Source organism: Petaurus breviceps, unplaced genomic scaffold (genome assembly GCF_028583685.1).
Source record: "Petaurus breviceps papuanus isolate PSGF00001 unplaced genomic scaffold, PetGlider_PUasm1.0 90537, whole genome shotgun sequence".
Lineage (NCBI taxonomy): Eukaryota > Metazoa > Chordata > Mammalia > Diprotodontia > Petauridae > Petaurus > Petaurus breviceps.
Window position 1 is genome coordinate 379495 of NW_027187271.1, and position 16586 is coordinate 396080.

Here is a 16586-nt window from a genome sequence, read left to right on the forward strand (position 1 = left end):
AACCCCAAGTATTAAACCACTTCTGGGAGGTCCCAACCTGTTCCAGATTTACCTGCTCGTGTTTTCTTTCCTCTTGAAATGATCCTGCTTATTTTATTGCTAAATGAGTTTAGAATTCTATTGGTATTATCCAGTAGCAGGGATCCAGTGGGGAAATTTTTTTTTTGCCCTTTGGTATAGAAACCCAGAGAAAATTTGCTAGTATCTTCAAGAAGATCTCCAAGGGCACAGGAATGCCTGGAGAAATTTTGATGCCATCAAATAATATTCCTGGTGGCAAAGGTAAAGAGGGTGCCCAGAGGATCCAGGAGCCTACAGGTAAAAGAAAAGGGATGGAAAGAGAATCAGATTGTACCAAGGAGTCAGTCAGTCACTTGGAGGTTTGAAATATTAGCCCAACTTTCTAAGCCCAACCCCAAATTGTGGCATCTATATACCTGAAGAGATCAATAGCAAGCCCCTCTTCTTGGGACCCAACCTGCCAGTCTGAGTTCAAATTGGCACAGTAGTCTCAGAGCCCAGGTACTACCTTTATATAGCACAATTTATTTTAGCCATTTTCAATAGTTGGTCATGGAATGCTCTTCCTTTTTTTTCATATTACTAATAGTACTGCCAGGAATATTTGAGTTCAGATGGGTCCTTTCTTTCTGTCATGAGACCCTTTAAACACAAGATCAAGACTGTTAGATCAAAGGATATGAATATTTTTGTAACTTTTATTGTAGCCCACACTATTTCCTTTAGAGCACCATTTATGGAGATGCTATAGAATGGATTCCTCCTCAGATCAGGATAAGATTAAATGATCTGTGAGGTTCCCTCCAACTCTAACTTTCTGTGGTTCTGTGGGTAGATTGACCAGGGAACCAAAATACTTATACGAGGTCAATCAGATTTGGGTTGGTACAGATCTGCCCAAAAGGATATTTGAGGGTTGGGTCAGGTGCCTGGATCCCTAAAGAGGACTAGAGGGGTCTGATAGGATTGCAAAGAGCCACTATTTCCTTTTACTTCAGGCCTAGGCTCTTCCCTGGGGTCAAAGGCTAATAGGGACTGAAAGAAAGCTTAATTATTAGCCCCTTCCATCCAAGGCGTGGCTAACTCTTCTCCACCCACCTAGGAGTCAGAGGGACAAGTACTGACCAGAGGGGCTAGGGAGTTGGCAGTGATTTAGGACAGTGACCATGAAAGTAAAGCTGTTGTTCCTTGACTCTAAAATTTGGACCCTCAGGCACTGGCTCAGCTGTGCTCTTCCTTTCACCATCTTCAGCTTCATGTTGCTGTTCTATCTGACGGGAGAGAAGGTCAGTGAGTGACTGTCTACACTCCCCCACTTCCCCAGACTCACTCCCCAATTCTTTCCTCTGCTCCCACTCCCTGAGAAATCTTGGTGTGCACCCCTTCACCACCGCCCTCTCCCCTCCCCAGAAGATGAGCTCACAGGCTGTGGATTCAGGGCTGAGCTCTGTGTTCCAGAGAGGTCCTTGACTTCCCAGGTAAGATCCATGGCCAAGGGTTTGTCTTTTTTTAAAATTGTACCTTTCCTATTTATTTCTGTGTAATGTATTTAGAGAATAGTTAAAAAAAAAAGTTTGGTCTAAGGAACTGTCAGATGAACCATTACCACCAAAAAAATCATAGGGCCTACATTTTTTGGTAAATCTGGGGAGTTCAGAGAACAGAACAGGGGAACTAGAGGCACCAACACAGGGACTCATTGGCTTTTTTCCAGGATATGGGAGGGGTGGTGTTAAGGGTAGAGGGATGCAAGTCAGACCGTAGAGGCCTAGGCTGCCCCCAATTCCCCACCCTCCTTCCCACATCTGTTCCCACAGGTGGAGCCTGGATTGCAATCTGGTGAACTTCACTGCCTGGGCCCAGACCATGTGCCAGGCCAAATGATAAGGCCTTTTAGGGAGAGTTTAACAACTGAGGGAGACCTACAGCTGCCCCACTTTCTGGATGGTTGGAGGAAACTGGTCATGTGAGTACACCCTTGAGTACATCCCAGCTAAAATTCCACCTTCAACAAGAAGCCCTGCCAGATTAATGGTAGAGCCTTCACCTCTGTGTATCATCTTTAATTTATCCTGGGTATAGGCTCTTTGTACATATTTGCTTTCATGTTGTTTCCCCCATTAGACTGTGAGCTCCTTTGGCCTTTCTTTGTAATCCCAGCATTTAGGGCAGTTCCTGGCATATCATAGGTGTTTAGTAAATGCTTGGAGACTGACTGACTGACTCCCTAGCAGACTCTCATTCTCCTTCCATTCTCTTTTCTTTCACCTCTAGGCTCCTGGACCCCCTGGGTACCCTCTTTACTTTTGCTACCCAAGAAGCCTCAGCAAAACTCTCAGTTCTCGAGTCTTATTCCCACGGCCCCTTCTCCACCCATTATCACACCTTCTCTGCCATGGCTGACTGGGAGCAGAATCCCTCTGAACAATCTTCGGGTCTCTATACGTTGGTGCTTCTGCACCGAGCCCTGCGCTGGGCCCAGCTCTGTCTGAGTGGCATCACCAGAGTTCAGAAGGAAGACATAGGGGCTCTGTGTGGGGAAGCCTATCAAAGAGTGCTAGGCCCTCACCACCCGTGGCTGATCCGCCAGGCAGCAAATCTAGCCTTCCTCACTTTCCCCAGACGGAGCCAGCTACTGGTGCTGGTATGCCCAGGCTCCAGTGAGCTGGAGGCCCAGGAGGCCCTATCTCAGGTAGCTGACATGCTAGAGGCTGTCTACAACCGCACCCAAGGGCTGCTGGCTGAAAGGGGCCTGCTGACAGAAGGAGTTACTCTGAAGCCTACTGAGGGCAGGTAGGAAAGCCAATTGGAAGAACTCTGTGCTCCCCTAAGGCATGGGGACTGAGCTTTGGGAAAGTGGAAGCAGACTGAGAGCAGTACCACTCCTTAAGCACCTCCTCAGCCCTGGAACTAAGAAAATTCAACCTCCATTTGCATCTTTCCTGAACATCAGATGGAAGATGGAGGTAGGGTAAATAAAATGTTTTTTAGCAACTATCATTTCAAGGTGTGAATTGTATGTGTCTATACAAGCAGAGACAGTTGGGGATAACAGTCTACATTTATATAGAGGATTATAGCTTGAGAAACAGTTTTTTGACAATCAGCAATTGCCTTCTATGTTCCAGGCTCCGTTCTAGGTGCTAGGGATACAAATACAAAGAATAAAACAAACCCTAATCACAAGGATTTCACATTCTAATGGGAGAGAAGACAACATATATAAGTATCTGTATAATGAATATAAAGATAATAAATGCAACAATCCCCCACACCCAAAGTACTTAAGGGGGGGGCAAGAAAGGCTTCACATACTGGATGATACTGGAGCTGAGTCTTGAACAACAAAAAAGGGATTCTATGAGGCAGAGATGAAGAGGAAGTGAATTCTAGGGGGGAGGCACCATAGTGCTAAGATGGGAATGAGGAGATAGAGTGCGTTGTGTGAAGAGCAGAGAGAAGCATATAAAATATAGAAGAGGGAGTAACATACAAGGACTCTCAAAAGAATTTAAAAACTAAACTGTTTTCATTTGATCCTAGGGGCAATAAGGAACCATTGGCGTTTATTGAGTAGGAAAGTGAACTGGTCAGATCTTAGGAAAGACTTACCTTAAGGAAAATCACTTTTAGCAGCTATGTGGAGGACAGCTGGGAATAAGGAGAGAGCTGAGGCAGGGAGATCAATTAAAAGAGAATTGAAATTGTCTAGATAAGGAGTGTGGAGGGCTGGAGATAAAGTTTGTGACTGTGTGGGTATAAAGAAAGGATCCAATTTAAGAGATATTATTAGATGATGAAGTGGACAGAGCACTGTACCTGGAGTCAGGAAGACTGGAGTTCAAATCTGGCCTCAGATACTTACTAGATCTATGACCCTGGCAAGTTATTTAACCCTGTTTGCCTCAGTTTCCTCATCTGCAAAATAAACTGGAGAAGGAAATGGCAAACCACTCTAGTGTCTTTGCTAAAGAAAACCCAAAAAGGGGTCATGAAGAATCAGACAAGACTGAAAAATGACTAAACAACAACAAAAAAGAAATGACAAGATTTGGCAACTGATTCAATATGTGGGATGAAGGAAAATAAGGAGTTCAGGATAATAATGCTAAAATTACAGATCTGGGAGATTGGAATGCTGATGCCTTCAGCAGAAATAATAATAATAGCTAGAATTTTTCTGTAACACTTATTATGTGTCAGTTACTTGTGCCAAGTACTTGACAAATATCTCATTTTATTCTCACAACTACCCTAGGATATAGATGCTATTGTTTTAAAGTTGAGGAAACTGGAAGATGGAGGAGTAGAAACAAGACCTCCCCGCTGCTCTAGCTTCCACCTTCCCCACTCCATGTAAAAAGGGGACTCCGAACAAACTTTGGAGCTGCAGAACCCACAAAATGACACAGAGAAGCTAACCTCCTGCTGAGGACAGCCCTTCAGGCCGGCAGGAATCAGCCAGCACAGCGCTCTGGGAGCCGAGCCCAGCCCGATGCTGAGGATTTAGCCTGAAGGTGGGCCTGACCAGCCACCTGTGGGAGGGATTCCAGATCAGCAGAAGCTGTGGCCATTTCCAGATTTATCAATACATAGATGCAAAGGACAAAGTGAGAGGTCAGTGTAGTCTGGACTTTGGGACCCAGTAAGTGGGAGTGCATGGCTTTTGCCCCCAGGGCGAGAAGCCACTGAGACTCCCGCACAGCCAGCCAGCACCACATGGCAGCTTCAGTTCCTGGCCTGCAGAGTGCAGGGGGACCAAGCACCAGTTTGAGGGGTAATCGCTCTTTCTTTTACCTTCTTTGATCTGGATTGCAGTGTAGGGTGGAGGTCCTGGGGTGTGTGTCCAGCTTGCCAGAGCGTGTAGAGACCTCAGAGAGGGCACCCATCTAATAGCTCCAGCAGCTGAGAAAACCCCAGCGTTTGGGACGAAAGCTCCCCTGTCTGGTGGCAGAGTCCTACTGTGGCAAAAAGCCCAGGGGTCAAGTGACTGAGGGGTGACATGACCAGGCAAAGGAAACAAAGCAGACAGAAGATTCCAACATTAGACTCCTATTTTGGGGACAAAAAGGAGCAAAGCATGGAACAGGAGGAAGACAGTGAAGTCAGAACTGAAGTCAAAAGCTTCACAGGAAAATACGAGCTGGTTACAGGCCACAGAGGACCTTAAGAAGCAGATAAGAGAAGTGGAGGAAAAATTAGGAAAAGAAATGAGAGCAATACAAGAAAATTACAAAATGAGAGTCAACAGCCTGACTGAGGAAAATAACACCTTAAAAAATAGACTAACTCAAATGGCAAAAGAGGTTCAAAAAGCCAACGAGGAGAAGAATGCTTTAAAAAGCTGAATTTACCAGATGGAAAAAGAATCTCAAAAGCTCACTGAGGAGAATCATTGCTTCAGAATTAGATTGGAGCAAATGGAAGCTAATGACTTTATGAGAAATCAAGATGCTGTTAAACAGATCCAAACAAATGAAAGAATAGAAGGCAATGTGAAATACCTTATGGGAAAAACCACTGGAAAATAGATCCAGGAGAGATAATTTAAAAATTATTGGACTACCTGAAAGCCATGATCAAAGTAAGAACCTAGAAATCATCCTCCAGGAAGTTCTCAAAGAAAACTGCCCTGATGTTTTAGAACCAGAGGGCAAAATAGAGGTTGAAAGAATCCACCAATCACCTCCTGAAAAAGATCCCAAAAAAGAAAACTCCTAGGAATATTTTGGCCAGGTTCCAGAATTCCCAGATTAAGGAGAAAATATTACAAGCAGTCAGACAGAAACAATTTGAATATTGTGAAAACACAATCAGGATAACCCAGGATCTGGCAGCTTCTACATTGAGGGATCGAAGGGCTTGGAATATGATATTCTGAAGGTCAAAGGAGCTAGGATTAAAACCAAGAGTCACCTACCCAGCAAAACTGAGTATCATGTTTCAGGGGAAAATATGGTCATTCAGTGGAATACAGGACTTTCAAGCATTCTTGCTGAAAAAACCAGAGTTGAATAGAAAATTTGACATTCAGATACAAGAAGCAAGAGAAACATGAGAGGGTAAACAGGGAAGGGAGGTCATGGGGAACTTATCAAAGTTGAACTATTAACATTCCTACATGGAAAAACAATAATTGTAACTTAGGAAACTTTTCTCAGTAGTTGAAGGGAATAGAAATATATATATGAGAGTATATGGGCATATGAATACATATGTGAATGTGTGTATATATGTTTACAGGTATACATAGATAGAGGGCATAGGACCAATTTAACAGGAAGGGATGATACTTAAAGGGTGAAATTAAGAGGTGAGAGAGGAATATAATGAGAGGAGATGGGGAGAGACAGAATGGGGTAGACTATCTCATATAGAAGAGGCAAGGGAAAATGGTTACAATGGAGGGGAAGAATAGGAAGGCAAAAGGGAATGGGTCAACCTTATTCCCATTGAATTTGGCTTGAGGAGGGAATGAAATACACACTAAATAGGGTATCTCACCCTATAGGAGAATAGGGAGGGAAGGGGATGAGAGGGGGGATGATGGAAGGGAGGGAAGGCTTGGGGGGGAGGGAAGTTGGAAGCACCCACTTTTGAAAAGGGACGGGATCAAAGCAGAGAACAGAACAAGTGGGAGGTGGGATAGGAGGGAGGGAAATGTAGTCAGTCTTTTACAATATATCTACTATGTTATTGTTTTGCATTAGCCACACATGTACAACCTATACTGAACTGCTTATCTTCTGAGTAAGGGTGGATGACAAGGGAGGAAGGGAATGAATCTGGAATTCAAAGTTTTAAAATCAAATGTTCAAATATATATGTATATATATATACACACACACACACACACACACACACACACACACACACACACTATTATTAATACTATTTTACATGTAATTGGGAAATAAGATATACAGGCACTGGGGCATAGAGATCCACCATGCCCTACTGGAAAAGTTGAAAGGGGTATGGGAGAAAATATGGGAGAGAGCATATTGGAGAAGGGTGGCACTGTGACACTGCTATTTTGGGGTGGTGGGTAGGGGAAAAATGAGGAGAAAATTTGTAACTCAAAATCTGGCGAAAATGAATGATGTAAATCAGAAGTTAATAAAGCATTTGAAAAAAAAAGTTGAGGAAACTGAGGCAAACATAAGGTTAAGTGACTTGCCCAGGGGTCACACAGCTATTACAGATCTGAGGAGGTGCAATTTGAACTCAGATCTTCCTGACTCCAGACCCAGAACTCTAACTCTATTTACTGAAATACCTTGATGCCCCAAATAATGGAAATTTGTAGGAGGGGTGGGTTTGGGGGAAAGATAATGAATTCTGTTTTGGACAAGCTGAGTGATTACCCCAGGCAATAATGATCTTTTTACTCTTGAACCTCATAAAGCAATTTGTTCTTCATCTGTAGTGCAATTAACATCATACTGCTTATTATAGTTTATCTAGGAATGTGCCATTTCTAAGCAGAATGAGGTTAGAATTAATTCCTTCCCTCTCTATCTTGTAATTATTTTCTTTATGCTTATTCTGTATATATTTATCCAAACTTTGTCTCAGTACATAAAGAGGCTCAGCCTACACTAGGCCCTTATTAAATATTTACTAATTTTTTTTTAAGTTGTGACAAGTTAAGTATTTACATTTCACAGATGAGGAAAGTGAGGTTTAGAAAAGTTAACTTGCTCAAGGTCACAGTGTAAATTATTAGACCAGGCCTAGAAACTTAAACTGCCTTCCCCTAAAGCTATCCAGTCTAACCCTCTTCATTTTACTGATGAAGGAGGTGTAGCAGCAAGCACCCCAGTGTCTCCAGGGTGGCTGCTCACACAGGTTCTTGGATCTGCTTTGTTAAAGGAAAGCAACTCAAAATGGGTTAACAAGCTTACTTCAATCAGTCAGACATATATTGTTTACCTTGTTCAGGGGAAAAAGGTCAGCACCCGAACTTCAAAGCATACAGGCAGAATTATCAAGACAGAAACAGATCAAGTAGACAGATTTCCAAACTGTCCAACCATTACATCCATACCCAGTCAACATCTGGGTTTCCACATCTGGGTTTTTCAAAGCCGGGGGACTCTCAACAACGGCTTCCCAGAATTCAGATCAAATCACAGAACACTTCTCAAAGTGAGTCCCAAAACAAAGCTACACATCAGGGCTTAGATAGCCTTCTCCTGGCTCAGAGAATGTAACAACCTTATTGACCCACTGGTCAATCAAAAAGTATCTACTGAAAAACAAGCCTCCCTCCCCAGGCTTCAGGTGCATTTTAGCCTAGGGGCAGGGAAGATCTTCCAAATTTGCATTCCCATTACAGGAGGTCATGTATCCTATACATTCATTTTATAGATGGAGAAACTGAACCAGGAAGGTTCAGTAATGTAACACAGGTAATTAATGGCAGAATGAGAAAGATCACCCAGGTCTCCAACCTCTCTGTCCATTGCTTTTTCCACCTCACTACTGGGGAGGGAAAGGTATGTATGTATTTTCGATGGCTTCTAATAGTTTGTGTGGAGGTCCTGTTCAGGGGAGGATCCCTAAAGTAGACAGATGACAGAGAGAGGAGCAGAGATAGTTCCATCTTTGGAAGTCATAGGATGGGGTGGGCTTGGGAGAGTCCAACCTCCACCCCAGAGACTTATTTCTGGTTATGGGATGGGGTTTGGGGCTTTTAAGATTCGTTGAATATTTCTGCTTCAAAAGGTGGTTACTTCCCTACACTCTTTATGCAGCGGTGGACTGTCCCCATGAACTCTTGGGGCCAAGACAAATTCATCACCAGGAAGTCAATTTTTTAGAGATTAAGAAAATGATTCCAAATTACAGAATATTTCTTAAAGGAAATTCAGTTTCAATAAAACATTCTCACTTGGCCTTAGTTTACCTTCTGTTGTTGTTGAATAGTCTTTCTTTTTTTTTTTTATTAAAAAAAGTCTGACATTAACAAAATGGAGCTAAAATAAGCATATTCATATGCAAGGTAGACCAGTAAAGGAGAGCTGTGTGTGCATGAAACTCCAAATCTTACGTATAGCTTGCTTTCTTTTTAAGTATATAATAAATTAAACATGTAACTTTAAAAATTGTTCTGCTTGTCTATGAATTTTTCTAGCCTTCTGTTTTCTTCTGTGAGTTTAAAAGAAATGCTTTAATGACCCTCCTTTTTTTTGTCAACCATATTCCCTAGCTCCTCTCCCTCTCACTTTTCCCTCACAAAAAATAAAAATAAAACCTTTGTAATAAATGTACATAGTCAAAACAAATTTCCATATGGCATGCCCCTAAATTATGTCTCATTTCGGTTAGGAAGTGGGTAGCATGTTTCATCATTGATGCTCTGGAATTGAGGATGGTCATAGAGTTTGTTGGAGTTCTTAAAGGCTTTCAAAATTTTTGACCTTACAATGCTGTTGCTATTGTACATGTAATATTCTCTGAAATTGTCTTTCTTCATTTCTTACAGCACAATAGATTTCCACTACCTTCATATACTATAATTTGTCCAAACATTACCCAATTAATGGGTATCCCTTAGTTTCCAGTTCTTTACCACCACAAAAAGAGCTGTTATAAATGTTTTTGTATGTATATCATTCTTTGATAGAGTTTGGGTTCAGGTCAAATGGCATTTTCAGTTTAGTGACTTTTGAGGTATAGTTCCAAATTATTTCTCAGAATAGCTGGACCAATTCACAATTCTATCAACAATGAACATTATCACATTCATTTTTCCTCAGCGTTGCCAGTTTGATGGGTGTTAGGCAGAATCTCAGCAGTTTTAATTTGCATTTCCCTAATTATTAGTAGTTTGGAATATATTTTCATATTCTTGTTTATAACTTAGATTTCTTCCTTTGACCAATTGTCTATTGGGGAATAGCTCTTGTTATTATACATTTCCATCAGTTCCTTATATATCTTGGACACAAGACCTCTACCAAATATTAACTTTTCCTTCTAAGTTTAACTGCATTAGTTTTATTTCTGTAAAAAAAACTTCTCAACTTCATTTAATCAAAAAAATTTTTTTTACCTTCTGTGATCTTTCATACCTTTTTATAGTTGGCTACTGTTTTTCTTTGTTCCTCTCATTTTTATTATTACTGTTATCCTTCTCTAATTTATCCATTTGGAGCTTATATTGTTATACTGGGGGTTCCAAAAGTCTTCATGAAAATATTAAAGCTTAAAACCACACTAAGACTTTTGGACACCCTGTATAGTATGAAGTGTTGGTCTATATACTGTCAACCATTTACCAAAGGTTTGTCCAAAGAACAAACAGAATGAAGTCCCCCTTACCAAGGTTTGTTCAAGAATAGAATGGTGTTCACCTTACCAAAGGTTTGAACAAGAAACAAACAGAATCAGGCTGTATATGTGCTATAATGTACTTATTTATTCTCATTAATCCATAGGAATCAGGATACCTGTGTCAACCAAAATTATAGTCTCAGTATGTGTTAGCTGTAATATAAGAAAGGAATTTCTTAATAGGATAGGTTGTAAATATAAGATAAGAAAATGTCAAGGTGTCAATTAAAATTATAGCTCCAGGATGTCTGTTTCTTTTATCACTAATATGACTATATACCATAAAATACCAAGATAAGAAAAGTTCCATTATTCAAGATAGTGTCCAGTTCAAGGAGCTTTGTCCTTGGTAGTCATAAACAGAAGAATTCTCCTGGTTACCTTCATCCAGTCTTATAGTTGCTGACACAGGAAGGGGTATTTTGGGTTTATTCACAGAGCAAAGCAAAGGTTTTGCTCAGAATGGGCCAAATAAATGTCTTTTTCCCGATTGGCCAATTCAGGTTTTAGGCCTTTCTCAGGTGATGGGGTTGTTCAAAATGGTTCACAACACCCTTTGTCCGTCTGCTTTCCAGTTTTCCTAGCAGTTTTTTATTGAAAGCCCTTACTAGAGGAGCTGGGGCCCCATTCCCAGTCTTAAAAATTCGGGAGTTGCCTTCCCTTCTCTGCAGAGGTGAGGGTACTATTGGGTACACAACTCTACAAAGGACACGATGGTTTTGCTTAAATTTTTGGTTTTTTTCTTCGTATTAAAGGATGGCTTTCTGGGACGAGAAAGGAGAGATATGCTGGTGACTGTTGGTATTGGAAGAACGATATATTTATATAGATTATTATTATATAATTATCTATAGATCTATAATTATTAAATTGGAAGAACGATATATTAATTTATCTTTCAACATATAAATACTTTTAAAATACTGAAAAAATTTCATTTTAAAAGATAAAAATGCATTAGGCCTTCAGACTCCTCCCAGCCCTAAATACAAGGGCCAAGAGGACTACATCTTCCATAAGCCTTCCGACGGGAAGAAACCGTCAGGGTTTCAACATCTTATTCCAGCCATCCTAGGACAAATCTCTCCTTCTTAGACTTCCGTTACAATTCTAAAAGCACTACGAGGTGCATCCCAGGGCACAATCCCCGCCCCCTGCGGCGTGACGTCCACTCCGCGCAGGCATTTAGCGTCATACGGCGGCACGGCACGCCGGGTCCTCACGCTCGGCCTCCCTGCTGGTGCCGCTTTCCGGCTGTGACGGGGCTGTGATCGAGCACTTTGCGACAGTTGCTTTCCGACAACGCCGAGCCTAGGCCAACAGAACCGGGGAATAATGGCTTCGGCTTTAGTAGCGCCTCGCGTTGCGTGCTCAGGCCCAGCTTATGGACCCATGGGCCTCTCACCGGACTGGGGGGATCGGGGCGTCTCCACTGGGGTGAGGCCAGCTGGGGCGAGAAAGAGCGAGAGCTGTGTGGAGTGCTCGGGGTCGATGGGGATGCATCCTGGGGAGCCCGGAGGGCTCAGGAACTTGGGGAGCAAGGAACGCCAAGATTCCTTGGGGGAGGGGGTCTCCCCGAGGCTCGCGCCCTAGTGGTTCTTGTGGTGGTTTCGGGGTTGGAATGCAGGGATAGCGGGAGGCGCGGGACACGCTGGGAACACGGGGAGGTGGGCTTGGAATGGCGACATTCCAGGGTAATGGGAGGGGAGGCTGGGGCAAAACCCTCCTGCCTCCGCGGAGCTGTGAGACGCGGGGCGGGGGTAGGGGGGAAGGAGGGGTCTTGGGCATAAGTGAAGAGAGTAAGACTTGCAGCCTCTTTAGCTGCCCCTAACTTTCCCAGGCTTGTAAAGCGCTTAGCACCGTGCCTGGTACGCCATAGGCGCTGTATAAATGTTAGCTCTTGTTCCTATTGCCCCCAGACCACTATCATGGCTGTGCAGTTTGATGGGGGCGTGGTCCTCGGAGCCGACTCCAGGACAACCACTGGGTGAGTTCCTCTTGTGGTTTATCTGGCCTGGGAATGAATGGCCTTGGAAGACCTCTTTCCCAAGCTCCAGGGGGTGAGAACAAAGCAGGCCTGGAGAGTTGTGTTCCCTGTGCCTTGACTGTCATTCCCTGTCTAGGTCCTACATTGCCAACCGAGTTACAGACAAGTTGACCCCTATCCATGACCGGATCTTCTGCTGCCGCTCGGGTTCTGCAGCTGACACCCAGGCCGTGGCCGATGCGGTCACATATCAGCTCAGTTTCCACAGGTGGTGACAGGTTGGGTGCAGGGAGGCAGGTGCCTGAGTCCTTTGGAGATAGAAGGATTTGGGGGTGAAGAGAGGGGCTCACACCTGAGTTAATCAGGCACCAATGCTCCTTACCTTAACCCTCAGCATTGAACTGAATGAACCTCCCCTGGTCCACACAGCTGCTAACCTCTTCAAAGAGATGTGTTATCGGTACCGAGAGGATCTCATGGCTGGGATCATCGTCGCTGGCTGGGATGCCTATGAGGGGGGGCAGGTTAGATGCCTGAATCCTACTTATGAGAGCCCAGAACAGTGCAGTAGTGATAGCTTTTGGTCTCAGTTCACTGGCTACTTTCTGTATATCATCTGAATCTCTACCTCTGTCTCCCTTTTCCTTTCTTTCTGTTTTTTATTTCTAGTCTTTACAATTGAATCTTCCCAAATGACCCTCCTACCCCTAAAGAGTGGTCAATGTCTGTTCCCCAGATAGGTCAGTGGTATGTAAGAAGAATGTACTAACTATTCCTTTCCTGTATCTCCCATTTTCAGGTATACTCAGTACCCATGGGAGGTATGATGGTTCGGCAGCCTTTTTCCATTGGGGGTTCAGGTAGCTCCTACATCTATGGCTATGTTGATGCCTCCTATCAAGAGGGTATGAATGAAAAGCAGTGTCTTCAGTTCACTGCCAATGGTGAGGATGTTGGCTTCTAGGCTTGCTTATTCTTCTCTTACCAACTAAGGTTTGGCTCCTGTATTCCTCCTTTTTTTCACCTGTTGTTTCTCCTCCCCAGCTCTTGCTTTGGCCATGGAGCGAGATGGCTCAAGTGGTGGTGTAATCCGGTTGGCAGCAATTACTGAGAAAGGAGTGGAACGGCAGGTGCTTATGGGGGACCAGCTTCCCCGATTCCCTGTTACCACCTATCCTTCTGCTTGAGATCTACTACCTCCTCCCTGTTCTCTCTGTACTACCCCCTCCCCCTAGTGATAAGCCATCCTCAAATATACCCAAGTTCAATAAACTGGGGGTCAAGGGGAGAGTTCATATGTCTGGTTCTTTGCCCTATCATCTCCTTCCCCTTTCCCCACCCCTTTTTCACTTCTGCAGATGTCTGTTCTGGGATCATCATTGGCTGGCTGTAATCCCTGGGAGGTTTTCAGGAATGGGGTTAGGGAGTGGGATTATTTTGAATCAGAAGAAAAACATAAGAGGCAAGAGAATGAATCCTACCCTGGAGCAGCTCTCATTCTACTTAAGGTGGGAAGAAAATGGATTTAGACACTTCCCAAATCCTTTTAGTCTCAAGCTCATTTGCAGGCCACTAGTCACCTCTAAAAGCCACACAGTGTCAGAACTGGAAAGAACTTTTATCAAGTCCATTCTCTGTACAGAGGGAGAAAACAAGCAAAAAGTCACAGTAAAAGATAGAGCTAGCTATGCACATCCAGAGAAAGAACTTTGGAGTCTGAATGCAGATGGAAGCATACTATTTGCTCTCCATTTTTTGTGGTTTAGTTTTGTTTCTTACTGTAGTGCCTTCCACCAGTTCCAGTTCTTTACATCATTACTCATGTGAAAATGTTTAATATGAATATATAAGTAGAGCCTATATCAGATTGCATGCTGTCTTGGGGAGGGGGAGAAAATTTAAAACTCAAAATCTAATGGAAGTGAATGTTGAAAACTAAAAATAAATTATTTAAAAAGATAAATGTGTAACAAGACAAAAATACAATACAGCATAAAAAAGGTAGAGCTAGAACTGAACCATGAGTCTTAGATCAAGTTTACTGTTCTTTCCCTTCTGCCAGTGCATTCAGCCTACCCCTTGAATTTCCTTTTATCTTTTAAACATACTGGGGGCGGCTAGGTAGCACAGTGAATAGAGGACTGGACCTGTAATTTCACTGGTTGCAGGGAAAAAAAGAGAAAACTACCAGTGCAGCTTGGCACTTTTATCTGCTTAGTCTTAGTTGCCTAGGGCCCTGAGGTTAAGTAACTCACCCAGAGTCACAGGTGGATCTGTTCTGAACTGATAATCTGTGCTACAATTACCTCCTTCCTCATTTCCAAAATAGAAAAAATAGTACCTACATCATGAATAGTTAGATCAAAAGATACTGTAAAATTGCAAATCTTTACATTTTTCGTAAGTATCAGTTTATCTCAAAGAGGCAACTGCTTAAGAACTAGTTGGTCCTATGAAGAGCTAGAGTTCTTTCCTATGATCCCATAAACCATGTGCTTTTTTTGCCTTTGAGACCTGTTCTAAAATTCCCAGTAGAGGGGGGTGCCAATCCCCAGGACCCCTCCCATACAGTACTGATCCATGAAGGATAACCACCAACTCTGGGCCCAAGTTCTCTCATCCTCACTTCCCTTTTCTATCTGCTGTATTTTCCCAGTATCTAGGAATATAGTAGGGCAAGTGCAATTTCAGAACTAGTCAGGGTGCCCAGAGGCACACTTTGAAGGTGATAACACTTGGAATTAAACTGTAAACCCAGCTTGACAAACAACCCACATACCCCTGCCATCAAAATATGGAAACCTTGGGCATAGATTCCCTATCCTCACAAATAACATTTCCCAGATGATTCACCCAATAGCTATGGAGAAGGCTTCCTGGAATTGAGCAGGAAACTAAGTTGAATTAAGTAGATTGGACTAAATGAAGCAACTGCATATCTTTCCTGGTTAGGAGACTTGGCTTCCCTGATTCCCTCATTATCAAGCCAGTATACTTTTAAGATTTTTTCTCCTACTCAGCTCATCTGCACTATCCCAGCCCACTCCTCACCTTCCCCCTACTCCTGTATTTCTTCCTATAGGCAACAACACCTCGTTTAGTAACAATGATCACTAGGTCTAATCTCCATCTTTATCACTCAGCAAAGGTGACTTCTAGGGGAGCGTCCCTCCCAAAATACTGACACAAACCTGGCTACCAGTGAATAGATTTAATGAGAAGTGGGACACACAAGGTCAGGATTTGTCCACCACCTAGGTCGGTCCCCACCAGACTTCAATTGGTAGAGTCATTGGCCGAAGTTGTGGCGTGCAGCTGGTGGCGGAAGGAGAGTCGAGCCTTGCTGCTGAAGTAAGCACTGTCTCCTAGAGTGGGTCCTCCTCCAGGCAGGGGGTGCTGCTCGCTGGGCTGATTAGAGTCTGGATGGGAAGCCAAAGCCAGGGCTACAGGAGAAAGGGAGTAGGAGAAATGCTTAGTCCGAAGCTGCCCTTTCCCAAAGCTGAAGAAGTTGGGGTGACAAAGGGGAGACAGGGAGAGAGTTGGCTAAATGTTTTGTCTTCTTAAAATAAAATGTCCTCCCTCCACACCCACACCTATCTGTATATTCCCTCTTCTTTTTAGTCCCTCCTTGCCTCTAGTACTCTGTACCTGTTCCCCTTTGGTTCCCTCGCTGCCTCCGAGGACCAGACCAAGGAAAACACCATTGCCCTTTCAGACCCATCTTGATACTGAGAAAAGGGGGTAGGGGAAGGAGTGTTGGGCTAGAAGGGAGGGGGCAGCTTGATGTTAGGGTGGCATTTCTTTTGCCAGCCCCCCAAACCCCCTTTCGGTAGCCAGACTACCACTTAACCTCAGACAGGCGCCTCAGTGATTATAGGCTCCAGCATAGATGGGGAGGGGGGGGGTGGCAGAGGGCATAGCTGGGTTAGATTAGGCATGGGGGCAGTCGAGGAAGAGGGTTTCTTCTCAACTCCCCCCACAACCGCCACACACACACAATTTAGGATTTTCTTTGGGGTCCAAGGAAGTAAGGAGGGTTGAGGAGTGAATGTAAGGAGAGAGACTGAAATTTAATTCTCTATAAGGAGACAGATACCCAAAGATACACAGAAATGTGGGCAAGTGCTTTGATTCTTCCCTCTACTTTGCGCCTCACACCCTACTCCCACCCCACTTCTTGGGCCCTCCCCACGAGATAGAGAAACTAGATGAACAAGAATGCTGAGGAGGTGAGGCT

The 16586-nt window shown here is 43.5% G+C and overlaps 3 protein-coding genes across 3 annotated transcripts; 2 read left to right on the top strand and 1 right to left on the bottom strand.

Moving 5' to 3' along the window:
* Positions 1–1141: 1141 nt before the first annotated feature.
* GLTPD2 (glycolipid transfer protein domain containing 2) lies at positions 1142–3021 on the top strand. Its single transcript, XM_069063126.1, has 3 exons — positions 1142–1307; positions 1839–1987; positions 2296–3021. Exons 1-3 carry the CDS (start codon positions 1188–1190, stop codon positions 2816–2818), a joined length of 792 nt encoding a protein of 263 aa, XP_068919227.1. The 5' UTR covers positions 1142–1187; the 3' UTR covers positions 2819–3021.
* An 8591-nt stretch (positions 3022–11612) lies between these two features.
* PSMB6 (proteasome 20S subunit beta 6) lies at positions 11613–13642 on the top strand. The gene is made up of 6 exons (XM_069063183.1): positions 11613–11799; positions 12282–12349; positions 12486–12617; positions 12744–12873; positions 13149–13293; positions 13394–13642. Exons 1-6 carry the CDS (start codon positions 11698–11700, stop codon positions 13534–13536), a joined length of 720 nt encoding a protein of 239 aa, XP_068919284.1. The 5' UTR covers positions 11613–11697; the 3' UTR covers positions 13537–13642.
* Positions 13643–14205: 563 nt separating this feature from the next.
* CUNH17orf114 (chromosome unknown C17orf114 homolog) lies at positions 14206–16578 on the bottom strand. Its single transcript, XM_069063184.1, has 2 exons — positions 15998–16578; positions 14206–15792 (listed from the first exon to the last, which is right to left on the bottom strand). Exons 1-2 carry the CDS (start codon positions 16068–16070, stop codon positions 15626–15628), a joined length of 240 nt encoding a protein of 79 aa, XP_068919285.1. The 5' UTR covers positions 16071–16578; the 3' UTR covers positions 14206–15625.
* Positions 16579–16586: the final 8 nt, after the last annotated feature.